The sequence below is a fragment of the Nannobrachium achirus genome (assembly GCF_963921795.1).
Source record: "Nannobrachium achirus genome assembly, chromosome: 13".
In the NCBI taxonomy this organism is placed as follows: domain Eukaryota; kingdom Metazoa; phylum Chordata; class Actinopteri; order Myctophiformes; family Myctophidae; genus Nannobrachium; species Nannobrachium achirus.
Window position 1 is genome coordinate 58419026 of NC_137833.1, and position 18971 is coordinate 58437996.

At 44.0% G+C, this 18971-nt stretch overlaps 1 protein-coding gene across 1 annotated transcript in view; it reads left to right on the top strand.

Annotated features, from left to right (window-relative positions):
* ndst2a (N-deacetylase/N-sulfotransferase (heparan glucosaminyl) 2a) overlaps positions 1-18971 on the top strand; it is a 62321-nt gene that overhangs the window by 981 nt on the left and 42369 nt on the right. The window contains exons 1-2 of the mRNA XM_080739929.1: positions 1-191; positions 2682-3032. The exon at positions 1-191 is cut by the window's left edge and continues 981 nt beyond it. Coding sequence (XP_080596055.1) covers positions 1-191; positions 2682-3032 — 542 coding nt within the window. The remainder of the gene's footprint in view (positions 192-2681; positions 3033-18971) is intronic.

The following is an 18971-nucleotide window of genomic DNA, read 5'->3' on the forward strand; positions in this document are numbered from 1 at the left end:
ACCGCGAGCTGCTGGACAAGTACTGCGCCGAGTACGGCGTGGGCGTCATCGGCTTCTTCAAGGCCAACGAGAACTCGCTGCTCAGCGCGCAGCTCAAGGGCTTCCCGCTGTTCCTGCACTCGCACCTGGGCCTCCGGGACTACCGCATCAACCCCAACGCCCCGCTGCTCTACATCACCAGGCCCAACCAGGTACGCATGGTAGACTGGACCATTATTAGAGTGGTTGCCATAGACCAGTGGTTCTCAACCTTTTCAGGCCCCCAAAATAATCATATGTTAACTGGGGACCCCCCCACCCTACGAGCACCCTAAGAGTTGAGGCCTAACACTGTTCTATTGTGAGAATTTCTGCCTCTAATATTTGACAATTTGGCCAATTAGAGGTATTAAAAAGTCCTTAAATTGTCACAAATTAAAAACAAATTGTATGTCGGTTTGTTTACTGTTGGCAGAGAAAACAATGTTGCACGTTAAGTTACCCCACAGGTTGAGAACCACTGCCATTGACAACTTACTACAGTTCGTGCCCATCGAGTGATACTGTATGTTTTGAACAAAAAGTCTCACACTTTCCCACTAGGCTGAGGAAGAAATGCCACTTCAAATCTTTCAATTAGCCTCATGGTGACTAACAGGCCGATTTGTGTTTTTACCTCCACCAAGCAGTGTAAAACTATGTATGCGCACTCCCTAGACGCCAAGGACAAAACTTTACCCTGTATTGTTCACATATAATGTTTTTTCAATAACTGTTTTCATTTATTTTTAATAATTCTTTGGAAAATGGAAAAAATGTAATACAATAAAAAAAAAAAAAAAAAATGAAAAGGTAATTGAAAAAACACGGCCTGCTCAGGTATAAGGAGGGTATTATGAGTCAACAGAAATAATAAAGGGTGTTTTTAATTATTCTATCATGGTGAAAATGAAGTTTGAAGTTACAACGGGTGTGTATGGGGAGAAGCCCTGGTGGAGGAGGACTGATAACATTTACATCAAATATCTAAATATTGAATGAAGCAAATTAAAATCTGTACAGGGTGTTCATAAAAGCCTGAGTAGACGATAAAATGACCAAAAGTTTTTTTGAAAGTAAAATATCCCTTTAACCCTTTCAATGCCACCTTTTCACCACTAGAGGGCGCCCAATGGCCATAGAATCCACCATAGACAAGCGCTGTATAATTATGCACAAGCCGTGCGCAGCCATGACGCGCCTGAACACTTTCCTTTGTGCATGGACAGGAACAGACGAGAGAGAGAGAGAGAGAGAGAGAGAGAGCTATTGGCTACCAAGCATTTTAGAAGCCCTATTTTCGGCGATTTAGCCATGATTAACCCATTTAGACCTAAGTCCGCCTGGAAAAAAGCCTTAAAAACCTATGGCCGATTGGAAAAATACCCCTAAAACCTGAGATTTTATGGAAAACTTCACAGAGGTGTCAACGTCTACTAAAACATTTATTTCTCAGCCTCTGTTGCAGCTAGAAACAAAATTTCAAAACTGTTTGATAGCTTACACCTTTGGCTTTCATGGGAAAGTATTTGTCATGGTCCAGACCTTTATCATTTTTTAAAAAGAAATCTGCAAACTCAAAAATTTTAATAAATCTTATAAAACGTCTAATAAAAAATACATTTCTCAGCCTAGCTCATAGAAACATAATTAGCAAATATTTGAGACCTTACACCATAGTCCTTACACCATAGGCCACCACTTTGACAAGAAACAACAAGCACCAAAACTTTCTATTGAATATTTCAATTCTAGTTGTTAGCTCCATATAACGGTAAATCTGGCGAGCGACATTTGTCATTATTATTATATGTGCGTGCGTGTGTGTGTGTGCGCCTGTGTATGTGAATGAATGAACCATATCATCATAATCATTTTATAAGTGTTATTACCTCCAGATAGCTGCAAATCTGTTGTTCTGGAGTTTGGGGTTGACTAGCTGTTCGGCTAACGTGTTGGTCTCTGAAACTAGCCGTGTCAAAGTGCGTCCGTGAAAAGTAATCCAGTCCTCATGAAATCCATGAAACACTTCTTCATCATCGTCGTCGTTTTCAAACATATCACGTAACAATAACAATGCCAATTCCAGCGAGTCCGGTTTGCCTTCGCTTAACGCGTCTTCCATTTCGCCGCTATGAGAAGCTTCACTGGGATTCTCCCAGTGCAGCCCCCTCCCAAACAGAAAAAAAAAACCCAGAATGCTTTGCGAACGCGTCAGGCAAGCATACGTCATCGCCTCCTGATGCATTTCATTGGCCACGAGACCAGAAAAGGGTAAAAACTACAGGAAACGCAGGAAACGCATTTTGCGTTCCCGGTCTGAAAGGTAAAACAGCATTCTGCGTTCCCGACCTGAAAGGTAAAAACGCATTTTGCGTTCCCGGTCTAAATGGGTTAAACCTTGCACACCTCATGGATATGCATGGAACAGAGAAAATGAGCTCTAAAGATCCTGGATTGCATTGGAGTGGATGGTAAATATCGGCGGCGCGACACTCTCGCGGGCCGTGTAAACAGATGATTTTTTTTTTTTTTATATAATTTTTTTTTTCTTTTTTTTTAAAGCCGAACTAGTTCGGGATCGGCACCCTGATAAGGTCCAAATAAAGCCGAACTAGTTCGGGATTGACAGCTCTAACTGCCGTCCTTCCATTATGCTGCAGGTGGAGCAAGGCCCGCTGCCCGGCGATGACTGGACCGTCTTCCAGTCCAACCACTCCACCTACGAGCCCGTGCTGCTGGCCACCGGCACTGCCGCCGGCGGGGCCGGCCAGCAGAGGGCGCCCATGCTGCACGCCACCGTGGTGCAGGACCTGGGCCTCCACGACGGCATCCAGCGCGTGCTGTTCGGCAACAACCTCAACTACTGGCTCCACAAGCTGGTGTTCGTGGACGCCATCGCCTACCTGACGGCCAAGCGGCTGTGCCTGTCGCTGGAGCGCCACCTGCTGGTGGACGTGGACGACATCTTCGTGGGCAAGGAGGGCACGCGCATGAAGGTGTCCGACGTGGAGGTGAGGGGTGTGGCGCTTGTCTTTCCCGTTTAACACGCGGGTGACTAACGGGTCATTTTGACCAATTTTTAGTGCAATAACTCTCCCCGTGAAGGTCTCAGAAACTTCCCCCTCCATGACTTTTCCTAAATACTCAAGACATATGTTCTCTTTTTTTCCCATTCTGAAACGTTCCCTAAGTATGAAATAATATACCATTATACCACTCTGACTGTTAGTTATCGGTCATAAAGACAGGTCTCACCCATTCCTCCCCCTCACAGAAGCAAGGAGAGAATTTCACACCTTTTGCGCTCCCCGTTTGAGAGGTCAATTGAAATGCTAATTCACATTTGGAAGACAATAGAACCCCCGCTGGCAGCAGGGGAGGAGGTGTTGCTCTCCTGGGCCAAAAGGGAGAGAATTTACCTGTCAATTTGACTGATAAATGCATTCAGAGTGGAAGTGATTTTTTTTTCAGTCACCCGAGTGTTAAACCACTTTGAATCCCAGCGACCGTGATTGTGTGGGGAAGGGTTTGAAGATGAGAGTAGAAACCAAACTATTATTTCAGGGGTGGCCACAAGCTCTTGACTTTAGAGCTACTTTTAAAATGACCAGCTCAACATGATCAACCCATGCTATTTAACTGTTTTACCTGAGGGGGCTTTGGAATAGCTGCACTGGCGTTACATACAGTATAAGACAAACACGCTTGGGATGGGAAATGGGAAATGCATGGAAGTGGTAGGTTTTCAGGGTCTTTTGTAACGCTACTGACTCAAAACACAGCATGGCATTGCCTACTTCAGAAGCTGTCAGAGCCTTCTTGATGTCAATCAATTAAGTCAGCTTAATTTGTTCTTTAGAGGCATGTCATGTGGTCTACCTGAATCACAGATATAAAAAAGCTAGATACCTCCTCCGCCGCTGCATTTCATTGGCGCGACTGGTAAAACAGGACTGGCGGAAGTGCGGAATTGTGGAAGGCACTCTGCTGCCCCCTGCAGTGGGAAAGAGGGAGTCCTGCATCTGATTGGCCTACCGAGCGGCTCATTCTGTGACGCCCAAGGAAGCGTCCTTCAGAATTCAGGAAGCTTTGCCAGTCCTCTTTTACCAACGCCCCCAGAGCCGGAGGAGGCGTCTACCTTTATATGTCTGTGACCTGAACAGCCTTTGTGATCTACTGGTAGATTGTGCGTGCGTGCGTGCGTGTGTGTGTGTGTGTGTGTGGACCAGATGCTACAGTTGCTGCTCCAAATCAGTTTGCCATTCTTGAAGTGGCCTGCTTTCAGGGACGTGCTGGCCTTTGGGAAAAGCGGGACAACTCCCAAACGGCCGGTTCATTCCCGGGCCGGTCCAGGCCGGCCATTAGGGAAAAATACAAAATAAAATGTCGGCCTTCGTTCCATTTTGGGGGCTGGGCGGCCAACAAAGTAAATCGCCACTGTCGGGCAGAAACCTCGTATCTCCAAGTTTCAAATTTATACATCTTTTCGCAAAGCAAAGCCCTGCTTCATCATACAAGGCTGTTGCACAAAAGTAGTGAAAACAGAAGATCTACAAGCGGTGCGAGGCGTTGTGTGCTTGTAGATCGGCTGTTTTCACTACTTTAAATCATTTTTAAAATGATAAATACAAAACAAACGGTTTTGGACATGCAAGGTTTCCACCCGACAACGACAAAATATAACTCATGAAATTGGCCCACTGGCTTTGTCACTTGTCATGATCTGAAATGGCAAATCTTTGAGTAGCAGCAGCAGCGCTATAGAGAGAGATCTCTCTCTATAGCGCGCAATGAGGGCCTCTCCAACTCTTTTTCCCGGGCTGAATGAGGGGCCCAGCACGTCCCTGCTGCTTTTATGGCTTAAAGTCATTAAACACCAGCCACTCCTTCATACCAACACAGAGGTTACATGTGCAATCTACTTGTATTCATCTTAGGGCAGCCTAGGAACACGTACTGTACATAGGTTGGTAGTAAGAGGCTTCCAACAACTTGGGAAAGCCAAGAAGAAAGCATCTAAACGGCTTGCAAAATCCTTTGCAATCTCTTCTGCCATTAGTAGCTGCCAAATATGGATGTTAATTATACCCCTGAGGGGTGTTTGGTATAGGCCTATGTCCAGGATTTGTTGACTGTACTTTTCCTTCTTTTTTACAGCACCTTGTAAATATTTGTGTGCTTAAATTAATGATTAAAAAGTGTGTGCGTGCTTGTAGATGGACAGAGAAATGTTGAAGGGCCCGCAGAAAAGCGCCACGGGTCGTATTTGAAGCCGATATCACGTGTGCACTATTGATATTGAACATGCTCGCGCTAAAGGCTTTCATGCTTCTGTCACTGTGTGTGTGCGCGCGCGCGTGTGTTTGTGTTTATGCGTGCACGCCTGTGTGTTTGTGTTTATGCGTGCACGCCTGTGTGTTTGTGTTTATGCGCGCGTGCCTGTGTGTTTGCGTGTGCATGTCTACCGTCTCCATTCCCCCGTCTCGCCTCAATATCACTATTGATCTCCTGCCATCTCATAAAATAATAATCATAATGAAATAGCACTTCCACCATAAAAGGTGCAGCCGTTGAACAGGGGTGTCACAGGGGGGGGGGGGGGGGGGGGCAAAAGTGGGACTGAGTTACTAGGAAGGTGGAGGGGCCTTGATTATGTTAGACTTTAGCTATTGAAAAATAGCAGATATACAAGCTCACAGCGCTGCAAGCTTACTATTTTTATAAAAGTTGTGAAAATGCGTCTTTGAATATACTGTATGTATTTTTTAAGCAAACATTTGTAACTCAAATCTTGCTTCTGGGGGGTCCCTGGAACTAAATATTTTGAGATGGGGGGTCTGTGGCCAAATACATATAATTTTAGGGGTCCTTCACATGGAAAGGTTTGAGCACCACTGACATAGAAACATAGGTTTTTCAAAAAACCTTAGAAGGATTTGAAATATCCAAAGACTTGCACAAATGTTCAAGCCTTTTCAAAAATAGCAGATCTACAAGCTCGCAGCGCGGCACTCGCTGCCGTGCTGCGAGCTTGTAGATCTGCTATTTTTCAATAGTTAAAGCACAAAACAGTTGTGCTTGGGCCCGCAGTGAATGCTTGTACCCAGGGCCCAGAATGTGGTGCGACACCCCTGCCGTTGAAGGAGGCCTAACTTTCCACTCGACATTCTGAACGCTCAGAGCGCTCTCCACAACCCCCAGACCCCTTCATCAGGGGGTCCAGGACCCCTAGGGCAGTGCTTCTCAAACTTTTCAGGCCGCAACCCCCAAAATAATCATATTTGAGCTGGGGACCCCCCCCACCCTGACGAGCACTAGGAGTTGAGGCATTACATTTTGTATAACACGGTTCTATTTGTGTAAATAGCAGATCTACATGCTCACAATGCCTCGCGATACGAGGCGTTGTGAGCATGTAGATCGGCTATTTTCACAATTTCTGCCTCTAATGTTAGACAATTTGGCCAATGTTTAATGTGTCATTTTAGAGGTATAACAAAGTCCTTAAATTGTCACATTAGAGATGTGTATACCAGACCTGGACATTGTGCAGCCCGGGTTCGATGCCAAATGCCGGGTCTCCCACGTCACGTCGGCAGGTTTGGTCGATTCAAGCAAGATTTAACCCATTTAGAACGGGTACACATCATTGTGTATCATTATTTTATGCTTTAACTATAAAATAGCAGATATACAAGCTCACAGCGTGGCACCGAGTGCCGCGCTGCGAGCTTGTAGATCTGCTATTTTTGAAAAATCGTGAAAATTTGAATTTTGACCCGATTCTATAAGTGTCTTTTGAATCCTTCTAAGATTTTTTGAAAAAACCTATGTTTCTATGACAGCAATCTGGCCAGCCATCGTCAAAGAAAAGGTCCTTTTCACTTAACTGGAGCTCAGTTAGTCTGTTCTTGAGAGACTACTAAGTCAGTGGTTTTCAAACTTTTTCATGTGAAGGACACCCAAAATGATATGTATTTGGCCACGGACCCCCATCTCAAAATATCTAGTTCTAAGATTTGCACACATTTTCACGACTTTTTCAAAAATAGCAGATCTACAAGCTCGCAGCGCGGCACTCGGTGCCGCGCTGTGAGCTTGTGTAGCTGCTATTTTTCACTGGTTAAAGCATTCAATAATTCTCTGCCTAAAATTAAATAAAAGGCGCGATTATGTGCGCATGAGCAGCCCTCCTCTGAGACACAAACCAGGCTAGGGGTCTTCAATGTGTTTCAGGTCAAGCTGGCCTAGCAGTCCAGTTGCATACCACATATTGAGGGCTTGGCGCAAAAAGGGCGTAAGTGACATTCTCAATTATTTTACAGGACAGCTTTCCATTGATTGTAATATTTTACGGTAATTAAAAACATTAAAAAAAGTATTTTAAAATATATTCATTGAAGCCTAATCTGTATTAAAGTATAGATTGCTTAAACATATAGCTTTCAATTAAATAATTATTACAATCAATGGAAAGCTGTCCTGTAAAATATTTGAGAATTTCACTTAACGCCCTTTTTGCTCCAAGCCCTTATACCTAACCCATGTTCTGTCAGTTTTAATAGTTAAAGCATAACATAATGGTTAAAGTGGTTCAAATCTAAAGTGACTCGGATTTGCGTTCAGGCCTAGTAAAAGAAAAAAAAAAAAGAATCAAAGTGCTTCTCCCAGCTCTGTCTCCGTGTGTTTTTTTTATTTATTTTTTTACGACAGGCGACGGAGGCAGATTGATTTCCGATATGAGTCCGTTGGAGGTGCGACTCGGCCTCTACCGGGCCAACACTGCTAGCATTTATTAGGATGAATCTCATTAGGCCTGGATGGCGCGGCTCTCCAGAGTCATTAGCTTAGCCATTAGCCTGCCGCCAGGCTAATAAACCTGATTGCTTGTGTGTGCAGCTGGCGGGAAGTAAAGTAACTTGAGTACATTTACTTACTTTTGAGTCGGTTTCTTAACTTGAGTTGTTCCCATTTCTCAGTGCCTTAGACTCAGGGGCGTCACAAGGGGGGGAACAGTGGGACTGAGTTACTAGGGCCCAAGGTGGAGGAGCCTTAATTATGTTATACTTTAGCTATTGAAAAATAGCAGATATACAAGCTCGCATGATTGTATATCTTGCTTGTAGATCTGCTATTTTTGAAAAGTCGTGGAAATGTGTGCAAATCTTTGAATATAATATGTATTTTTTAAGCGAACATCAAACTTTGCTTCTGGGGGGTCCCAGGAACTAAATATGTTGAGATGGGGGTCCGTGGCCAAATACATATCATTTTGGGGGTCCTTCACATGACAAAATTTGAGCACCACTGACATAGAAACATAGTTTTTTTTTAAATAAGACTTTTTCACGATCTTTCTGAAATAGCAGATCTACAAGCTCGCAGCTTGTATATCTGCTATTTTTCAATAGTTAAAGCACAAAATAATAACGCGTTCCCACTACCCAGTCTAAATGGGTTAAACCCCCACCTCCCCCTATGAAGAACATTCACGGAGGGCCCGCAGTGAATCCTTGTACCCAGGGCCCAGCATTTGGTGTGACACCCCTACTCATGCTTCCATCCAATACTACAATCGAGTCAGAGGCAGATATTACCGCTTTAGTAAATTAAACTTTGCAGATTACATCGTGAGTTTGTAGTATAGATGTGAAATCTTATGTGGTTTGATACTTCTACTCGCCAGTAAACAAAAGAAAACATTACTACTTCCAACCACTGCTCTTGAGTCATTAGCTTAGCCATTAGTCTGCCGCTGTGTGCAATAAACCTGATAGTTTGTGTGTGTGTGTGCGCGCGCGTGTATGTGCGTGCTTGCGTGCGTGCGTGCGTGTGTGTGTGCGTGTGTGCGTGCGTGCGCGTGCGTGCGTGTGAAAACAACAGTAACAAACAGAGTTAAGGCTCCTTTCATTCAAAGTGACAAAACCATCCGCCACAACAAGTGTTCCCATGGCGATCACCCATGTCTCCTTTAATGGCTGTTTCCTCGCCGCGCTTGCAATGCCAACACTTTAACCACGTCAGCAGTTTTTGGAGCTGTGTGAAGCACAGGCTCCCTATACGTGGCTGTGTGGGTCTGTGTGTGTGTGTGTGTGTCTGTGTGTGTGTCTGTCTGTGTGTCTGTACAGTATGTAGCCTGAACTTCCTAAACTTCGGCACGCCACTAGTCCCACAGTTTTGCCACCACACACTCGCGCCATATGTCAAATCGACCGGCTTACTCGGGAATCGTGGGCTATTACTTTTCTAAGAGAAAGGTTCTATAGTTTAATTGATATTAATTTATTAGTGAATTAATTTTCCCCATTGACTTATAATGGGAATTGCAAAAACTCACATTCAATTATTTGTCTCTCGCAAACCATAGGGGCTAGAGTTTCAAGACTTGGAGAGGAGGTTCATAATGATTTCAAGGATTAAATAAAAAATAATTGTGTCATTTGGCCGCATGGTGGCGCCATAACACCCCACTTTACGTTTTGGCCTGTAACTCTTGAGCGCCCTCTCCAGACAATGAATGCATGCTTTTACTATGGAGAAAGAAATGCAAATGCCCCTCTTTCCATGTCCTACAACATTCAGGAGACCTGTCTTTTTCCCAACTCTCCTGAACTCGAATGCAACATTTTATGTTGAAAGAAGAGTGTGTCCTCCGTCAAATCCACGTTGTAGGCCGCACACCGAAAATAGCAGATCTACAAACTCTCAACGCATCACACTGCGACGCGTTGAGAGCTTGTAGATCTGCTATTTTCGCATTATTTGCCAAAAGAGCCCTTTTAGGACATTTCAGCCCCAGCCCCTCAAACATCCTTTGCACGTCCCTGTTGAGAACCACTGGTTTAAACTAGGAATTAGGAAGCAATAGCCCCCAAAATAAGCAACTACACTTTAGAAACCAGACCCCCAAAAAATAAAAAAATAAACCCTCAACTACCAATATTTACAACCGACTTAACAGTCTTTAAGTCAAGACTCAAGTCAGACTTAACACGACGCATCAAACCAAATGAACAGGGTTAATGTGGCATAAGAGCCAGATGAATTAGACATGCGCTGTGACGACGCGGGGAGAGAGTGGTTGGGGTTCCAGGCCGACCGAGGCGGGACATGCTGACTGTCACTTCAGCTAAAAGTCTACAAGAAGCGTGTGTGTGTGTGTGTGTGTGTGTGTGTGTGTGTGTGTGTGTGTGTGTGTGTGTGTGTGTGTGTGTGTGTGTGTGTGTGTGTGTGTGTGTGTGTGTGTGTGTGTGTGTGTGTGTGTGTGTGGGAGGAGGGGGGGGGGGGGGGGGGGTAAGCAGTGTCGGACAGTAACTAAGTACTTTTACTGGACTTTGCTTTGTTCTCGCTTTTTGCCAGCTCATGCCTTCTCCACCGTTCAACCCCAGCCGCTACTTTTCAAATAGAAATATTGTACGTCAAATATAGTGATATAGTACAGTGGTTCTCAACCTGAGGTCTGAGACCCCCAGGGGGGCCCCCAGATGTTTAGCCTATGGGTTAACATTGTTTTCTCACTTTAGCAAACAGTAAACAAAACAACATACAGTATAAGTGTATACAGTTGGGCCCAGTTGAAATATGATTATTTTGGCGGTCGCAGCCTGAAAATTTGGAGAACCAGTGATATAGTATATCGTTATTTTTGTTTTGTTGTTTAAAGTTTAAATTATTATTATTAGCAATGCATTGACAATACAAAAGAAAATGCACTTTTACATTTTTGAGTATTTACTTGAGTGTGTACTTTGTACTCCGCTGCCCACAAGTCAGTCTGGCACTTAAGGCCTCTCCATACTTCGACCGAAATGTTCGGTGAGTTGTGTTTTCCGACGTGCAAATTTCCGAACTCTCGTTCGGTCCCGAGGGATATCATTTTATGGTAGAAAAGGACCTTTTGACCGAAAACGGCGGTTTCGGTCAAAGTATGGACAGGCCTTTAGTCAGCTTGTTTTCAGTTCTCTTTGATGTTGTCGATGGCAGAAGTTGACAGGCAGTCGACGACTAGTCTGGCTGCTATTTATATCATTGTCGCAACGTGAGTCACAATTGCAAATGAATTCTGTCCTTGTCCCTTTTACGCCCATATAAGGAGATCCTTGGTGTCATCAATATTAAGCCCATATCTGTGAATGCCCATATATGGACATATTGTGTCAGTCTCTGTTGTTTCTCGCCCTTACGGCGTCTTACTGGTTATATCACTACATAATGTTGACCTAAATGGCGTTACAGTATATCATAGGGGTGATTAAAAAAGGTTATGTCTGTATCAGAAATGACTTTGGACAGGTGGAAAACTGGAGATAAACTTGCAGAGTGACGCATTACTTTACGATTGGGTTACATCTTTGTTTAGTTGTGCTTGAACGTTGACATGAAATAATAATCCTGTTTAGTGTTTCATTAGCGCGATCGTGACGACATACTGTAGGCTGCAGCTTGTAGTGGCGACACGGACGGTGTTACATGTCCCGCGGGAACACTCCAGTTTGGATGCACCGGTGCCACGCGTAGCTACGCAATACGCATTCAGACATTACCGCTTAGCGAGATAAAAAAACAACAATTGTATAGATTCCACTGGACGCTGGCAACAGCGTGGTCTAATCTAATCAGAAAATAGACCCCATCGATTTGAGAGGCACGACTCCGACCCCCCCGGCCCGTTGGAAGTGGAGGAGGCAGCTCTTTTGTGTTGGGTTATTATTAACCCATTTAGGCAGGGTACGCATTCATTTGTGTATCATTTTATGCTTTAGCTATTAAAAAATAGCAGATATACAAGCTCACAGTGCGAGCTTGTAGATCTTCTATTTTTGATAAATCTTCAAAATGTGTGGAAATTCTTTGAATATTTTGATCCGATTCTATAAGTGTCTTCTGAATCCTTCTAAGGTTTTTTTGAAAAATATATGTTTCTATGTCGGCGGTGCTCAAACGTTTTCATGTGAAGGACCCCCAAAATTATATGTATCAGGGACCCCCCAGAAGCACATATTTGAGTTGCAAATGTTCGCTTTAAAAAAGATATATTCAAAGACTTGCGAAAACATGATTTTTCAAAAATAGCAGATCTACAAAGTGCCACGCTGCGAGCTTGTATATCTGCTATTTTTCAATAGTTAAAGCATTCAATAATTCTAGGTCTAAAAGGCTTAAGGATCTCCTCCCTGAAGCACTTAGCCTTCGCCTCCAGCCTGGTTTAACATCAGCTCCACTGGATTTGATCACTTTTCAAATTACATTTAGAGCCGTTAGGGGTTTATCGATCCACTCTGCCGGGACAGGACAATGTGGGCCAGGTTGCAGTATTTGAGTGGCTGACTGTGTTTGATTTGTTTTGTTTTGTTTTAAGCTGCCAGCTCCTTTTTTTCTTTCATTTTAACCCATTTAGGCCTAAGTCCGACTTGAAAATGAACCACTGTTCTTTTTCTGGAAAACGTATTACTCAGCCTCTGTAGCAGTTAGACACAAGATTCCAAAACTATTTGATAGCTTACACCTTTGGCTTTTCATAGGAAAAAAAAAATCTGAAAAAAATACATTTTTCCAAAATGACTGTACTACATACTGTACATACTGTAATACTCTAAAATGTGTTCCTGGCCTGAGGGGTTGATACTTCCCTGGTTAAAACCAGACCGAACACAACAACACCCCCTAGTGGTAGTGGTGTTGTAAGGAAGTGTGTGATAGAGGCTGGCAACGCCAGGCAAGGTTAATACACTTTAATGTGTACCCGTCCAGAATGGAGAAATTATTTTGTACCCCCTTTTTCTCCCCAATTTAGTTATGCCAATGAATCAAAATTTGCTGTCAAAAACAACACTGACGCGCAGGCACGCGGGGGCTTCAAGCTGAAAACATTAATTAAAGCTTAAACGCATCATTTTTTTTTTGGAGTGAGCGGCGTTCATCGGTACCATCTTCGTTTCTGCATGTGACAAGCTGCTCGTTTAAACCCAGTATTGCCACGTTTGCTTACGGTATTATACGTGACTTTGGGCTTGTTTTTTGTGTAAAGTAGTAGTAAGTTTGAATAGAAGAAAGTTTAAAATAATGTTGTTGTTTTTTTTAGATCAAATCTAAAAGTGAAACACGGATGCTGGCCCAGTTGTAACGGGATAAGACACTTTGTGTATGGACACACGCGCGCAGGCACACACACACACACACACACACACACACACACACACACACACACACACACACACACACACACACGCTGCTCCTGTCTCATCATGGTAGTCCATCCCTTCCACTCTGCTCCCTCACAGAGCGGTGCGGTTCAACAACAACCCTCTTATCTGCAAACAGCCAGACAGAAAGCACAAACAAACAAACCAGGCTTTTTTATCCAAGTCAAACTATCCACTTAAACAGCAGCTCAATAGAGCCGCTGCCAGCTTCCACTTCTAGTTGTAATCGTTCTGTTCTCGTTGTTGGTGTTGTTTGTGTTCCCAGATAGAGCCAACGTTTAAGTCCCCACAGGGTCATCAAAACACATGTTTTGTCATGCCAGTGAAGCCCATTTGAATCGAATCGAATTTCCCCCCGACTCACCCCCTGTTTATGATCCGAAGTCTACCAACACTAGTCCTTGCCCGTTTGAACATAATGTGTGCTCTGAATTATGTGCAGAGTTTGGATTATGGGGTGTGCACTAGGGCATTCACGAATAGGGATTTTAAGTATTCTAATTATTCGACCTCAAAGTATTCGAATAGTCGAATATTCGACAGGACTGGCCAAACTGTCAAATATTAAGAAAGCAAGAGGCGAACAATGTGAAAATAGCCGATTGACATGCTCACAACACCTCGCGTTGTGAGGCGTTGTGAGCATGTAGATCTGCTATTTTCACAATATTTATCTGCGGAACCGATTCACATTAAATGTAATACCTACAATTCCAAGTGCTTGTCAGGGTGGGGGTCCCCAGTTCAAATATGTTTATTTTGTGGGTCACAGCTTAAAAAGTTTTGACAACTCATTCTAGCCAAGCTTTATAAACTATATCTTTTTTAAAGAGAAAAAAAAGAAAAAGCGAATATTCGACTTCGGTGAAGAACGTCGAATAGTGACTTTGATATTCGAATAGTTGGTGAATACCATAGTGTGCACAGTATATGAGGGATTGAATGTAGGAGTCTCAGAAGTAATGTTGGAGAACCCAGACGTATCAGTGATGTCAGCCATCTCCAGATTTGGGCACTGTTTCAGCATGCGGCTGTTGCCATGGCGGAGACGCAAGATCAGTTCAGGCGGCGGTATCAGTGATGTCACTTATCTCCAAATGTGTCCACTGTTTACTTTCCACGGTGCCCTTCTCTCAATCATGTGCCGCTATTAAAAAAAACATCGACTTTCAGGGTTGACTGCCACGTTGTCATTACCTTTTAACGTGGGCGCGTGCGTGCACATCATGCACGATCTGTGCACGGATCATGCACCAGGCGTGTCACGGGATGGGTATCGTTCACCTTTGAATCGATACGATACCTTTTTCGATACTTTTTATTTAAGTTTAACTGCTCTACCGCTGATGATGATGGTCACACAGTGTGGCGGAGCGGAGAGTATAGACGTTGGATAATCATCATTGCGACCGTAAGGTCGCAGTTTAGTATCAAAACCTCCACCGGCCGTCCGTCCCTGAGTCACACGTCACACATCACACGTCACACCTTTGCCCTGCTCATATCTCCGCATCAGTATGACATCACACTGCTGACATCAGTATGACATCACACCGTACACAAATGACCCCTATATAAGACCGGCATTGTCTGTCGTACATTTCGGTCAATTCCAGTGGGGATGCCATTGAAAAGTTAATCTAGTTGTACAAAGTAATCAAAGAATGGGTTGACTGGTAGGCTGGTTGACTGCTTTATCTGTGGAGAGTGTATGTCACTGAGAGTCCTTTTATAGCGATTGAAATCATGATGAGGTCACGATGAGTCATCTATGCCCAAATATAGATTTCTAGGTCAGATGGCCCATGGAGTTTGTGATGTCAAACCTAGCAACCCAATATAAACAAACCTGATGTCAGACCTGAAGTATCCTTTTATACCCATGTATGGAGATACAGAGATCTCCATATATGGGCATATTAGAAAGCCCATATATGGGCATATACGGATGACATCAGGGATATCCATATATGGGCATAAAAGGGACAAGGGCTTACAGTTAAGAGATCTCCATATATGGGCATATCAGAAAGCCCATATATGTTCATATACTGATGACATCAGGAATATCCATATATGGGCATAAAAGGGACAAGGACTGTTACAGTAGATATAGAGATGTCCATATATGGGCATACATGAACAAGGACTGACAAACACTGAGATCTCCATATAACCTATGGGAATATAAGGGACGAGGACAATGCGTAGCATTGTGAGCTTGTAGATCTATTTTCTAAATATTGTTGTACATTAAAAACTTGAAATGGGTCGTTCTGCATAGTACTTGGGATTTGTTGATGTAAATGTTCACATAGAGTGTAATAATTGCTAAAACAAACTTTTGGCCTATTTGTGGAGATAAGCGACCAACGGTCGCTTATCTCCCGATTAGGGAGTCTTACTGGTAATAATAAACATTATAGGCTATTGTCAGCTATTTTCCACAGTAACGAGTGTAGCCTACTAAAGCAGTCATTAAACTCTCAGTAGCCCAACTGTTACAGATGCGACCGGCCAGGGGTGCGTTCCAGAGTATCGAAACGAGGTATCGTTCGTTTTTACGTGAACCGATACCCGATAGTATCGACGTCATGCAATCGATACCATTAAAAGTATCGCAGACAATACCCATCCCTAGGCGTGTGTACACCAATCACAGCTTTCAAACAAAAATCCCATTGAAAAAAGACGCTTCCATCGCTGAGCTCCGTCTAGCAGTGTTTACGTGTTAGTTAGCGTTAGCTGCGTTCTGGTCCCACCTCCCGACCGGATACGGAAACCTGATCTGGCGGAAGCCGTAAAGCACTTTTTTCGCGGGTGATTAGAGACCGCTTGGCGATAAACAACGATTATACTTTTAAATGTTTTACAGCGATTAAAGCATATTAAATTCTCAGGTTTATCGGGCCTGGCAGAGAGGAACATAGGCTTTTTTCTTGGGATTATCGGGGTGAGGCAGTAAATGAGTTAACACATGTACAAACAGTCCGCGTTTAGGCGTTGATTGCAGCTCTTAATTAGTGCGCGTATTAATGTTTCATATATCCTGCCTTCAGTTGTCTCTGGTCGTCTGTAGCGGTCAGACATAATGAGCCGCAGGCAGAGCGGAGCCTGACTGCACCGGCACACACAGATCAGACACGGCTAATGGAGCACTAATCCTCTCCTCCCCTGAACACCCTGGGTGCAAACCTCAGCACGCTCTGACGCTAAGCGCTAAAGCTAATCCACACGCACTAACTCACACGCACGAACGCACGCACGCACGCACGCACGCACGCACGCACGCACGCACGCACACACACTCTCACACACACACACTCTCACACACACACACACACACACACACACACACACACACACACACACACACACACACACTCACACACTCACACACTCACGTGCATGACTTGTGCACACCGTGCACATTAAAAGGTAAGAATCTAAAGATTCTGGCAATGGAAGTCATTGAAGATTTTAATGTTTGGCAGCAAGCAGGTTAATCTCCCCGATTCTTGCCTCCCTAAACCGCCTCCCTGTTCGTTACAGGATCCAGTTTAAGATTGTATTCAATCAATCAATCAATTAATCAATCAAACTTTATTAGGGACATTTGGTCCATAGCACATCAAAATAACATAGAAATACAAAGACAAACAAAGACAAACATAGTCCACATTAAATCATAAGTGCTTATACAGGCTTACAGGCCAGTGGTTCCATAGTTTAGAGACAAACCTGACTGAGCTCAATACAGGGTTAGTCAAAATTAAAATGACACTGGTATTGTTTGTGTTATCTTTAAATGGGCACCATTGTACATACAGAGATTCTACCTCTCAATGACTCTAAAAGGGTCTTGAGGTCTACTGACTGGTCCCACCAAAAATGTGAAGACCCGGGGAGATTTTCCGCTGTAGCTCCCAAATTTGGAACAAGCTTCCAACCCACGTTACAGCGTCTCAAACCCTGCGTGTGTTTACATCACGTTTGAAAACTCACTGTACTCCTTGGCATTAAAAAAGAGAGTTGCTGTTTCCACCAGGGCAGCTATGTGTCTATATGCCGGACCCTCTCTGTCACACAAAGAGAGACAGAAATGTTGTCTTTTTTCCCCCAGTTTGGATGTGGGAAGCAGTGCATCCATGCACTCTGTATCTTCTCTCTTCACTCCAACACTTGGCTGAGGTTCCTCACACTGACCCTGACTGGGGGAGGGCGGGCCTGGGCCCTGTGGCAGGCCCCTCAGGGGCTCCCATGGCGGGATGCCTTCAGTATCCTATATGTTGATGATGCAGAGTTGCAGCTGTTGATAAAGTCACCTCCATGGGAAGCTCACGGAGCATCCATTCTACATCCTCTGTTCTCTTCTTAGCCTCTTTTTACCTGCCGTCGCTATGTGGGGCATGTCAGCCGTGTGAAAGTAGCTGTGCGTGCGTTTGTGTGCGTGTGTGTGTGTGTGCGTGTGTGTGCATGAGCTGGGAAGGGCATAGACACGTATCCTCTGATGCACATGGAGAGTTTGAATGGAAGGACAAACATGCATGTTAATCACAGAGCTACACAGATTTGTCTAGATTGCAAACGGGACCAACTTCTACAGGTCACGAGTAAATATCCCGTTTGTTTCCTACCTAAGAATAAATACATTCATATTATTTCAAAAGATTTAGAAAAGGTATAAACAAAAGGTATGCAGGGCAGATATGACAAATGACTTACATAATTCAAAATAAGATTATAGTGGAAATAGCTCAAATCGCATCTATTTCCACAATGTTTTAACATGGAAATGGTCAGGGCGATTATGCAAAAACATAATTGTGATTATCCCAATATATCATGATTGGGCGATTATGTTTGGACTCTCTGAGCGGACTGGTTCTCTTGGTCTGGTGTTGTCATATGATGCTAAAGTTTCTATGGTTTAGGCAGAACCAAGCCAATGAGAGTCGGAGCCTCGGAGGAGGGGGTGGGTCTAACTTTTGAAAATCAACAGAAACAGTGGAGGGAGGGGGAGCTCAGCCAAATCTCTTAATTGCTCCCTTTGAACTTCAAAGGGGGGTTGTGATTACCTCGTTAGCATCAAAGACAACAACCTGTTTGATGCCTGTCATAGAGGGGAGGGGGGAATGTCTTTGTGTACACACAAGTCAAACACAACCCCTCCCACCAGATCTCTTGTGATTGGGAATTTCAAATCCCCTCCCCTTTGAAATCTCTTGTCAGTGGGACAATGTCAGACTCAAGCTCCAACGCAGAGTCTGAAATCAGCCTACGATTATGTAACGCTTGTGACAGATAGTCACACTCCTATAGGAGAGAATACAAAAACGGCTGGTTTCCAGCTCCTGTAACTCGGCCGTCATTGAGTTCACATCCTCTCTCACTCTCCTCTGCTCAGCCCCGCTGCTGCTGCCAGGGGCGTCACAAGGGGGGGAACAGTGGGACTGAGTTACCAGGGCCCGAGGTGGAGGGGCCTTCATTATTTTATACTTTAGCTATTGAAAACTAGCAGATATACAAGCTCACAGCACGCTGGGAGCTTGTAGATTTTAAAGGTGTGCAAATCTTTGTATGTATTTTTGAAGCAAACATTTGTAACTCAAATGTTGCTTCTGGGGGGTCCCTGGAACTAAATATGAAAACATGAGAGCACCACTGACATAGAAACATACTGTAGGTTTTTCAAAAAGCCTTCAAAGACAAGATTTTTCAAAAATAGCAGATCTACAAGCTTGCAGC